This window comes from Frankliniella occidentalis, unplaced genomic scaffold, assembly GCF_000697945.3.
Source record: "Frankliniella occidentalis isolate FOCC.00 unplaced genomic scaffold, Focc_3.1 Scaffold61, whole genome shotgun sequence".
NCBI classification, from domain to species: Eukaryota; Metazoa; Arthropoda; class Insecta; order Thysanoptera; family Thripidae; genus Frankliniella; species Frankliniella occidentalis.
Window position 1 is genome coordinate 1,222,516 of NW_026267191.1, and position 12,232 is coordinate 1,234,747.

Sequence of the window (12,232 nt, forward strand, 5' to 3'; positions counted from 1 at the left end):
CAAAACATCGATCCGTTCTTTGCTGCAGACTGGTGTGAGTTGCAGTGATTAGTACGTGACTTAGTGATGTGCAAATTGAAGCGTCAGCTTGGCATGCATCAAACAACCCAACTATGTTAAAGTGTTTTCGTAGTACAGGATGCAAACTGTCTGCGCTAATCTACCTATGACCTAGCTACACCCTGAGCCACACAAATTTCTTACAGAAATGCACTGCATCCACAACTCTTTGTGTTTTGTATTTGCTGTGTTGTGATTTTCTGGAATTTACTTTGTTAACGTGTCATTGCACCTTTGTGTGACTCTAGGCATACATGAGGCCGGGGGTGGGCACACGCGCTACAAACCTTAATTTCTCGTATAAACTACTATACTTTGTCTATTACCAAATACATTTAATGTGCTACCCTCTCGTCCTCTTTAAGTGTGAAATGTAACTCTACACTATGCATTACTAGGAATTAAAATCTAATCTGCGGAAGACAATCGCAAAGTTTGGGCCAATTATTAATGTTCTGAAAATAACTTTTCATGCTCATTGTCTGTTCATATTTGTGTTTTTTTTTATCTCAATTGACATGGGGATAACATTCTGTTACTCAAATCGGATGTTAAATTTTTGAATTTTAAGAGTTAAAAAGAGGCATGTGCCACTCGTCTTGGGGCAAAGGATGAATCACTTTGTCTGCTTGATCAAATGGCCTCATGTTATAATTTCCGACTGGCTTATGAGACTCTTTCTCAATCTCAACCCCGTTGTGCCAACTCTTGTGTATGGGTCTGAGGTGTCGAGTAATTCGTGTTTGCGTGTTTCTCTCAAAGAAAAGTATGATGCGTTTGCAACAAAAGTTTACGGATTGTGAGAGTGTGAAAAAAGAGGAAGAAGACCGCAGAAGAAGAGGAGGAATAAGAGAGACGGAGATAGGAAAGGTAGGAGAAACAGTGGGGTGAGGACTGGTAATAGTTGTGATATGCATTTGAATATTTCACTGGCACTCTCAGGACCCACCGCCGATGCGCAATTTTTTGTGCTATCTTTCTATTGTGGAACTATTTTTTTCACCCTATCCAAACATGCTCGTGATGAAAAACGACAAGAGCTCAAATAACTTGTTTAGAGTATGCAGATAAGAAAATTGAAGGAAACGGGCCATCTGAGCCGGGTGGTAGCTGAAAACGTGCAGTGAATGACGTTTAGGACATGCACTTAACCGTCCAATACATGTATTGCAAGCGTCGGTTAGGAATATAAACAAATTACACATTGTAAAACGGTGCCATGAAACAGCGAGCAAATGCCTGAAGTGGATGTTCATTTATCTAAATACTAAAATGTACATGCCTTTAAACAAAGTACTTTTTTAAATTATCGAAACAAACCTCTACACATCAATGACAAAGCATTGTGGATGCTGCTTTTTACAACCTGGACAGAATATATGGCTTGCCTACACATGTAACACCGTTTTGGGTGAGGAAGTGGAAAAATTTACCTCTACCGGACGAGGGCAGGCTACTCTAGTTTTGTCAGGTTTCCTCTCTTCGTATAAGTGAAATTGTTTCGAGTATGTTATGTTCAATTTATAAATAGGGTTTTTTGGAAGTTTATGTCCTCTCGAATTTTTCAGAAAGTTGTACTCAAATTACAAGTTTACACTAACCCTCCTTTATGAAACACCCTTTTTAAACAACACTATTAGGGAGTTAGTTCTCCAAAATATGACACCGGATATAAAATTAGTAAAATATAAAATATCACAGACAAGAGTAAAAAGATGAGGTGAACACTGAACACGTCATCGTATTTTCTTTCCGGTTTGCCGCGTTTTTTCTATCTTGTGTTTATTTCCGGTCTCAATATTGAGTAAAATACTCTAATGCGAAACACACGAAAATCTCTCATACTTTACTTGGTTAATGTGTTTGTCTTCAGTACAGTCAAGTCTCGAAAGTGCCTTAATGTGGATATAGAATTTCCTAAACATAAGCGCGATTCTCAAGCCAGGCGCGGTTTTCACGCCCAGCGTGATGACAGTCGGTTACTGATTGGCTACGTATAAGGCGTACGGAGCGTGGAAATCACGCCTGGCGTGAAAATTACGCTTGCCTTTCGTGAACTCTTTATCCACACTTACAGACAGAAAATGTGTTCTTTCGATCAACGGGATTCCTTGGTCATGTCCAAAAAAAATTTCGACTGTATTTCAATTTCAAAATATTGAAACAAGGAAAATCTGTCGTTAGGCCTAAGAAGCCGACGGTGAAACTAATATATATTCCTAAATATAAAATAAAAAGTCTTAGGACAGTTTTGTAGATTCAAAGAACTCATTTTGTAGGTGTATTAAATAATGTCCCGGACCCACTATAAAAAATTTTGTCTAGCTGTTACCATTTTATTCCTATTCAAATCTACGAAATGTTTTGGCTTTTTGTTTATAAACGGGGGGAAATCAGTTGTTTCTTTGATAATGATCTAAAGTAACCTACATCTGTACACTGAGCGAATGTATATGCCAAAAAAGCTTTTGATAATCAGGTTGGTATTTAGTATACTAGTTAAAAGTGCCACCCTTACCACAATTTTTCTCTTGGCATACCATATAAAAACGAATAAAAAAAATTACGTTTTATCATGAACGCCATCTTGGTTGTGTGTAATGGGCCCTACAGGGTGGGTGATTTGCGCACTCTTCTTTTTTTTTCAGGTACACTGTATAGCATGCAGGCGTGAAGGCGGGTCTCCTATAAGGCATTTCAATCTAGCTCCACGAAGGCAAGTGGAGAAAAATGAAGAAGTAAACCGGAAAGAGATTTCAGAATTGTAGTCTTGTTTACGGGCTACGACTAGGAAATCTATTTCCGATCTGGTTCTTCTTTCTTTACTACTCTCCTTCGTGGATCTCGAGATAAACTGAAATTGTGTTTTCGTTGGGCACCGTAGGGCATCGTGCTCAGAAACGATAGGCAACCCCGCCTGCATGCAGTGCAATAGAACTAGAAAAAGAGACAGCGAAAATAACCCACCCTGCAAAGAGAAATGAGCGTTGTGCGGGGAGGGGATTTGTCGGCTAGCCTCAGGTGGCACTACCTCGCAAAACTGTGTCTGTGTCTGATTTAAAATTCACAGATAGCCAAACATGCTCTAGAAGAGTACAAAAAAGGGTGATATACTAACTAACTAGAAGAACCATTGAAAACAAACGTATTAAAATATTCCACGTGTGATATTGGCAGACATCAAAAAACATTCTATGAGCACCAGTCTAAACAGGGGAATTCCCAACCAAGCGGTGGACAACAATAAAATAGAACACCGCGGCGGGCGGAGCGCGATGCCAGCCTCCAAATGCATATCATACGTAAAGGGCGCACAGTGTGGGCGGGGCTGGGACGAGAAGACAGACAGAGAGAAGAGGCGGAATAAGGTATGAATGAGGGTTTTATGACTGTCTGCCAGAAGCAAAATCACGCAACCATTTCGATGCCTCCTGATTTCTTTATGTATACAAAGCTCAAGCAAATGTTTGATTTAATTTTTTCGGTTGCATTGCGGAAAAGAATAAGGTCTATGGTTCAATTATTTTGTTAACCTAGTTTATGTTTACGACCATTGTTAAGGTATGCTACTAATTTCAAAGTTAAATTTGGTGTCAATCACCTATCGTTTGAAATCACTAAAGAAATTACAGGTAGGCGTAAAGTTACAAGATTTTGCGACGGACACTTGGGTTTTGGCCTGGGTTCCTCACCTTCGACCACGTTCGTTCTTCAGCGTGCCTCCATATTTGGCTCTAGTTCCGATCAGATCGATAATCTCGGGGATACAACTTGCGAATATGGCCTACGCACACAGATGTGACCCCAGAGTGTGGTAATGACACAGAACACACATATACATAGAGACATGACATGGTGAGAAAACTGCGCCGGCGTCACAGAAACCATGGCTTGTTAGCTGGCAGCTCGACACTACAATAGCGTATCGAGAGCCAAACACAGACATGTAGAAGCAGACATGGTAAACAAAACTAACGATGAGAGAGAAAGAGAGAGAGAGAGATAACAAATGAAACAAAAAAAGGAAACAAAAGACTGGAGGTTCGCTTTCTTTTTGTGGAGTAGAAATAAAAACTGCCCTCATTGCCAGGATTTTGTAATTGATTTTGGCTTCCATTCAACTTAATTCTCATCCACCAACGAGCCAATGTTTCTTGGTGAGCGCGCCGGGTGGGGAGTCTGCAAACAGGAAGGGGCTGGACCGGATGGAATGTATTGTGAGGACTAGCAACAAAGACAATCGCAAGATGCAGCTTTGTACCAGCTCTTGCACTAGGCCAGGTCCGTGTACTTAAGAATTTATAGGATGAATTTAAAGGAAAATATTCAAAACTACGTCATTGAAAGCGTTCTTATGAACACGGGGGAAGTCATTTGAAACCTAATACTTTTGTCCTTTCCCCCTCCCCCGACAGTTTCCGTTCTTGATATCCTCCGTGATTTAGCACGTCATGTTTCGTCTAAGTGCCTTTATCACGAACGAATTTTCGTTGATTAGGACCATGTGATGTACAAAAAAATAGTTATTATCTGTACAATGACCCCTTAAAGAGCCTTATGCGCAAAAAATGCACGCGTCATTTTTCACATCAAGAACAACCAACTGAAAAGGCGAAAAGTGTTTCAGAACAGAAATCTGTGCTAGCGCTTCCAGTCGAAATATCTTGCATTTGGGTCAGTCAGTAAAATAGATTTAACATGTAGTTTACATGTATTTTTCTTGTATGTCGGATAAAATTGCACAATTTTGGGGAAACTGGAAGCAATTATAAAAGAAAATATTTACGCAACAAAGCGGGCTAGAGATAAAGTATTGGTAAAATAACACCGCTAAACCCATTACAAGCACTGATGTGGCACGATGACGTTGTAATTCATCCTTGATTGCGGTTTAGGATTTAAAATTTCAGACATACTACTTTGACTTGAAAAGGACATTTTGTTAGAGAATTATTTTTTATACTGCAAGCGTGAAAACCTACTTAAAATAACTTGGGGCACCAACTGAGTGCCGTGATCAATCCTCGGTCTTGAAGAGCTGGGCACCAAACTAGGATATTGTTGTGAAGTACTCGTAAATCTGGAGAAGCTAGGAAGCAATAAGTTGCGAAATATGGCAGCTCTTGTGCAAACTACTCGGGGAAGTTTAATCAGCCAGTGAGTTCTAGCACAAAGGTCTACTCTAAAAACAAAAGGTATAGAAAATTCATGACATCCATCAGTTAGTTTCGATTCATTACGATAAATGTATTCTGAACATTACAGTTATGCCACATGGAGACAAAGTATAGTGAAAATGCTAGTGCGAACTGACGACTTTGACATTCTTGTATTCGAACAAGGCATGCCACCAAGAAATTGATACATTGGCTACGGTGGTAGATGGACTAGAGGTCCAGTTGTTGCCGGCCCCACTCTGTTATGGGGAACCCTCTCAAGCCCGCCCGCTCCGAATGTTTAGTGGTGCGGCAACGTTTCCTACGGGCACTTTTTATTTTAAAGCGGTCACAGTTGATAGAGATGAGTAGGAGTTAGAAAACACTTAGCAGGAAAGGCTGCTGACGTGGCAGGAAAACTTTTTTCCGTTATTTGCGGCTCTTGACCGCTAACAACCATTTACGATTTTTAGAATTTATGAATATAAATTGTAATTAAAGGCCGTTTGGTATCGCTACGGCAATCGGTAAGGGCTTATCATTATCCCTTCGATTTATGCCCCAAAATTCTCAACATCATCCGAAAAGAAAAAGTATCCCATTTTCCGCCACACCGTTGTGCGTTTAGGAAAAGGCGGTGAGTCTATGTACAGTGCGCTGGGAGAGGTGGGGCCGGCACTGTCGGGCCTGTCATTTCAAATTATGCAATCCTATTGGAGGGACTGCACGCCCTCCATGGATTAGGAAACTGCTACGAGGAAACCCGAAAGATAGAGAAAAACATAACAGAAAAAAAAATATGACCGTCTGGATACGCTGCAATAGAAAGAAGCATTGGTGCTTGCCTCCGTCTCTCCCGCTTGTACGCCCCGCCAAACTTGTTCCGCTGAGCTGCCAGCGCCGTGATCTCGGGAATCCAACTGGCAAAGACGGCCTACACGTTTCAAAGAAATACAAGCCCCCAAGAGTTATCTGGTTTCGTATCGTCGGAGAGAAAAAAAAGGCGTTATAGAAAGACATAAGACGTGCAAAGATTAATGTGTCATGCCGAACTGCAGCAGAACACACAGCATTTTATTGGCTGCAATGAAAAGAACTAAGAGCCCGAAATAAAACAACAAAATATTGATTGCAAAGAAATGAACTGAGTCCAAAAGGTGAGATGAACTATCTCATCCCTTCATTATATAATTTAAAGTTTAGTTTAGTCAAATGATATGTCGATATGTCGACACTAACATCTGAAGTGTCCAGCTGACAAGCACCGATGCTTGCGTGTATTCAATATACCGATATAAGTACTTGCAGGCTTTAAACTGAGAAGTTGCACACCTGGGAGTGTTCAGATTTCCAGTCAAACAGCTGCTAGTGTGCGACTCGGTGTTGAACAAACACTTGCATTTGCTTGCCTTTTGAAGACTTCAGTTGTCGGTGTAACTCTAGAAAAGTAATGACACTCGAGCGTCGTTTTCCATTAACATCCTTCTCGCCGAGACTTAAACAGAAATTTGTCACAGCATCCCTCGTAACACGGTTTCCAAATTCAGAGAGAAAACAATGAGGAAATTCTCATTTCCCGACAACTTACCAAACCCACGAGGAGGAAGAACACTAAAAAAGTCCTGCCGAGGACTGTATTGCAGTACACGTCTCCATAGCCCACAGTGGACATGGTGACGATGAGGAAGTAGACGCACGTCCAGTACGACAGCTGAGACGGGTTGGAGAACTCCAGTGGGTCCCCCGAGTTCTCCAGCTGCAGACATGTTCAGGTTGCAACACTCGAATCCCTCTCTCCACCGCCGCCGAAAAGTGCACTTTTCTCACCAAATGGATGATCCCGGCCGCCGTCAGCCATACAGAGATGAAGATGGACACGAGCTGCGCCAGTCGTATTGAGCTCGACGTCTTGAGGATGTTCAGGTACTGCAGGATGTCCGGCACAGTCATCAAGCGTAGTGCTCGCAGGAAACGCAGGCCTGGAACACGAGAGCCCGATGAGCCTATGTTTGGTGCGGGCGGCGTTGTGCGTTGCAGCCGAAGTACTCACCAATCCATGTTCTATCAAGGTATATCGATACAAATGAGGGTGGTATCGTAAAGTAGTCCACAAATGAGTACATTTCTAGCATAAACCAGAACTTGTCACTAGCTGCTATAAACTGTATACGAAAGAAAAACGAAATGTGTCATTATCTCGTGCATATTTTCGAGAAGCAGAAACTCACCAGAAAGAACGCCGGACAATACTCACTCGTATAAAAAAGTATACCATAAAAAATATATTGAATGCTAAGTCTATTTGTTGAGTGATGTTGGTGCTCCATGTTTGACACCTTTCCACCTCCTCACTGTAAAACAGGATCGAAAATTGTGTTACCCAAGACTGTCGCGCGATCATATGTTGTCGCTTTATTTGAGTCGCTCACCTTGAGGCGTCGATGAAATAGATGATGAGTGAAGCGATGCTAAGAATAAACACCAACACGACCTGGAACAGACCAAAGTACATGTTAGCGATGCCCCGATGGTGGGCGATGATAATGTCTCTTTGATGTGCTCTGCTGCGCCTCTCGACGACGCAACCACTCCATTGACCCGGGTCGATGCCAGCGCGGCAGTGGGTGGTGTGTGTGTGCGAGAGAGACAGAGACTTAGGAGAGGGGGGACAGGGCCGTGAGCCCGCACCGTCCTGCGCGGACTTTCTTAACTCATTGTCCTGTATACACAATGTTGAAATTTTCATTTTCCCTTATACATGTTTCCGGGGGTAGACCCCTTTCCTTGAAAACACTGAGAAATATTCCAAGATATTTCCCCCCAAAATCCATAGATATTCCTAAAAGTATTCAGGTCCCAGTGACAATAGTCCAGCAGATAGTGAAAGAATATTCCAGATGTTCCAAAAATATTCCAGATGTTCCAAAAATATTCCAGATATTCCAAAAGATTTCCAAGTATTCCAAAATTATTCTAAATATTCCATGTACAAAAAATCAGTGATCCACCCCTCGTATGTTTCAAGATTCACAGAGAACACTCTATAATCACTGCTGACTAATTTCTCTCTCTCTCTTTCCTTTACAGTCTGTACGAGTGTGGCCCCAGGGAGATGAGGTGATGCAGACGGCTCGGTACTGCTCCAATATCCGGCTCCGGGAGGGGTGGGAAGGGGTTCGGGGCCAATAAGCTGAGCAGCCCAGGGGTGTGAGTGGCTGACTGCCGCGCTTTGATTTGCAACCAGCTCAATAATGGGGGTAGGGGGTAGGACCCGGGGAGGCACAGCAGAGCCGGGAGTTATCGCCATTGCAGTAGCGTGATGCACACAACAACGAGCATCGTTCTATGTTTATATATTTATTTATTTTTTGAAGGGGTTCTGTTAAAATTGTCTGGTTTTTGCGTCTCTCTTCGCTTTTGCCTGTATGGCGCTCCCCCCCCCCCCCACCCTCCTTTCCTGAGGCGCCCCTGATGGGCCGGGAGGTGTCCTGCCGGAGGTCAACGAGCAAGGTAATCTCAGCGAGGCGCCCCGAGTATGCCGCGCCACGCCTCGCCACGCGCCTCCGGAGGTGGCCGTGGTTGGGCAAACATACTCGTAGCGGAGGCGAGGTAGGCGAGGGGCCCTTCGCGATGCCTGCTCATACGTTTTGTAATCAAACTTGAAATTTTAAAATGCATGTAAAAAAAATAAAAATTAATCAGCAATTATTTTTTTTTAGAATTGTTTAGTTGTAAGAACACGAACCCTTCCACCCCTGTCCCATTTTCCAAGAAACTCTTGCTCTTCTGACATGAGAAAAGACGAGTCATTACTTCCCTTCATTCATACTAACACGTTAGTTTCCTGCTGTAAAAGGGGCGTGTACTTGACTTGCGCTCTCTCTTTCGCCTGGCCCCTGGCCCCCCCATCCAGAGCGCGTCTCTGATGCTACTTGCACCATACCGGCTCGAACTGGGTCATCGGCCCAACCCCGGGCGGGGCCCACCCTCTGAAGGTCCTGGCTGAGGGGCGGGCGGGGCGGGCGGGCCCCCGGCTGGGGCTGCGGGTGGGGCTGCGGGTGGGTGGTGACGAGGAGGGTGGGCCTGACCGCGCTGCGCGGCCCCAGCGGGGCACAAGTATAGTGTTGAACCGCCCGCAGCGCGGGATATCTCCCCAACGCTCAACAACCCAGTTTAGTGCAACGATGTTAGTGTGAAAACTATGAAGATTGTGAATATTGAGCAATTGTTTTCTCCTGTTATAAAAAAAACAACAAAATATGTGTTTTTTATACTCAAATAAAAACTGAGTTCTTGGACTAGGTACAGCGAACTTGATCCTTGATTTTTCACGTGCATGTCCTCGATTCAAGTGGCGTATACCTCTTGAATTATTGTTGCAAGAACTTAGTGTTTTTTGTTGTTTTTTTTTTGGGGGGGGGGGGGAGGGTGTATACATACAAGTCGTTTTGGGCTTACGAAACGCTGTTCTAGGTTGCCCGAGCCCCGCGCCGTTGCGCCTCGTGCAGCTCCCTTTATTCCGAGCCGGCCCGACGCGTCCCCCGCTCCCCTTCCTCGTCATCGTCACCGTTTTCCAGCCGAACGAGCTTTCTTTGTCAGAGCGTAGCGCGCGCCTCGGCGTTGCGGAGCAGGGCACGGCGGCCATACTAAATGGGAAAGGACACTTTGGCGCGCAAATAATGACTAATTTTAACCTGGTCGGTTCCGGAAGTTGTGCTCTGCTTGTATCACATCGCATTTCTATAATATAATGTTAAATTTAGTATTTTGAGTAAATTTTGGGGCAAAGTTCCTGTGATTTTATACAATATTTGAACTCATAACGGTGGCATTATTGAGAGTTAGTGTAGTGGAAAATTTTCCCGTATCATATTATACCGTTCTACAGTATCTTTCACAGTGTGAGTCGACCGCGTTCAAAGCGACCCGGAGGCGCGAGTCATCCGAGCGAACGAACTTTCTGCTCGCTTTCTGCGCTCTGCAATTGGAGAGAGAGAGAGAGAGGGAAGGGGGGGTGTGAGGCGTTGCTGCGGCTGCACCAGGCGTGGAGGCCTTTGTCCACGTCGCCTTTGTCCGGTTCTAGAGAGCGGATAAAAACGGTACGGATAAAGATTGTGAAAACCGGTGAAACCGGTAAAAACCCATCTCTGTGACAAAGTTTTGCTCGTGACCGTGGTCTATTGAAGTTAGGCGAGGAGATCCAGCAGAAGCACCGGAAATATAAGTGTGACGCATGTAGCACCAATTGGTGCATTTTGTGATCACATATTCCGTTTGTTTGCACTGGAAACGCAAGTGTGTAAATGTCGCACACTTTTGGATGTGCGAATGCCGAGGGAGAAATCCCTTGCGAAATAGTTCGTACACTGTCCCCCGGAATAGTCCGAAATAAAGGCGAAATAGTCGCGAAATAACCCCCGAAATACCCCCGAAATACCTCGAAATACGCTTAAGTAATCCGAAATAGGCGAGAAATAACCGGAATGGCAGAAGAAATACCACGAAGTAGCCCGTACGCTACGAACCTATGTGATTTTCCCGTCGGCGAATGCCCAATCGTACACTTGAGGAAAAAGAGTAAAGAGTGTGAATTTTTCTTTGAAGTTCACACACTTGGTCCTTAATGTGTACAAATGTTGTTGACGCACCTTTGAGTGTGTGACATTCACACACCTGTGTTTCCGCCGGTATGTGTTGTTTGTTTGTTTTTGTTTATTTTGATCGATTGTGCTAGCGTCACATTTTAGTATCAATTGGAAGGAGACCATTGGATGTAACATGGATTCCAAAACAACAATATTCGCAATTAGGGGATTCCCGGGACCCCCCCCCCCCCCTCGGATCGTTAATTTCCACCGCCTGACGCGTACGTACTGTGGCTCCGAGCCCCGCTATTTTGCCAGTAATTGCCCTTATCAGATGTGATAACGAACGAACGACTGTCGAGCACGGCCCGTTTGCCGACGAGCGGAAAGAATATTCCAGATGTTCCAAGCCGACGAGCGGGGATAACTTTTCCGAACGAATGACTTTTCTTTTGAATCCCTTTTCTTTCAGCTCGCCTTTCAGTTTGCGATCCTATCTAATTTAATAAGTCGCGAGGCAGAGGCGACCCGGCTTGTCGCACATCGAAGATTCCTTTAGAGTTCTATCGTCATTTCCGATCAGATTTGTCAACACGGCTCAGCGTTTCAATTAATAATGTTCACTGTAAAAAATATCGTCGTAAATTTAGAAAAATTTTGTAAGCTTGAATTATAATTTAAGTTTTGTAAATTTACGACAGCACATTTTTTACTCGCCAAGGGATTTGAAGTCGATACATGCTGCATGTATTTTTATTTTTACAAATTGTAATTTTACAACCTGCCGAGCAACTTGCGGCAGGGAAAATTTTCCTGTAAACATACCTACTTTTTTTCACAGTGTTCCGTGTTCCGTTAATATGACTTGACCGGCTCGTTCTAAATTTCTTATCTAAAGTAGCCGCCGGCTTTCATCGGTGTGCACCGGTAAGACGAGCTTGCAGGTGTGTGAGCGGCACATATAGAGGCACGCAAGTGTGTGAATTTCAAAGTAAAATTGACACCTCTATACTCCCTTAGGTGTGCGATGAGCGAATTCGCGAATATGGGCATTCACACGCCTACAAGTGTGCGATGTTGACGCCCTTGCGTTTCCAATGTGGTGGGAGTCCGTTTTAATTTGAGCGCCGCTTGATGCAGTCGACACGAGGCGCGTTATCTCGCTCTTTCTGCTCAGCCGCCCCTCCGGAGCGGAGCTGGCGGAGCGGAGCCAGCCCGGCGGAGAGCGCCCGGGAGGGTAGGCGCCAGGCACACCCGCACGGCTCTGGTGTCGCGGGGGGCAGCCTACCCCGGCGCTCACAGGGGCTTTCCCGCGGCGCGGCTGTCCTCTCCCTCATCTCTCTTCACCCCCCACCCCCACCCCGCTCTCTCTCTCTCTCTCTCTCTCTCTCTCTCTCGCTGCGGGTGGGTGGTGACGAGGAGGGTGGGCCT

General features: G+C 44.5%; 1 protein-coding gene across 1 annotated transcript in view; it reads right to left on the reverse strand.

Moving 5' to 3' along the window:
- The window catches only part of LOC113205301 (calcium-activated potassium channel slowpoke), a gene marked incomplete at its 3' end in the record, with an annotated part of 72,767 nt that overhangs the window by 55,654 nt on the left and 4,881 nt on the right, over positions 1-12,232 (reverse strand). Inside the window, 6 exon segments of the mRNA XM_052267930.1 lie at positions 3,753-3,844; positions 6,805-6,972; positions 7,044-7,195; positions 7,267-7,378; positions 7,471-7,567; positions 7,646-7,707. Coding sequence (XP_052123890.1) covers positions 3,753-3,844; positions 6,805-6,972; positions 7,044-7,195; positions 7,267-7,378; positions 7,471-7,567; positions 7,646-7,707 — 683 coding nt within the window.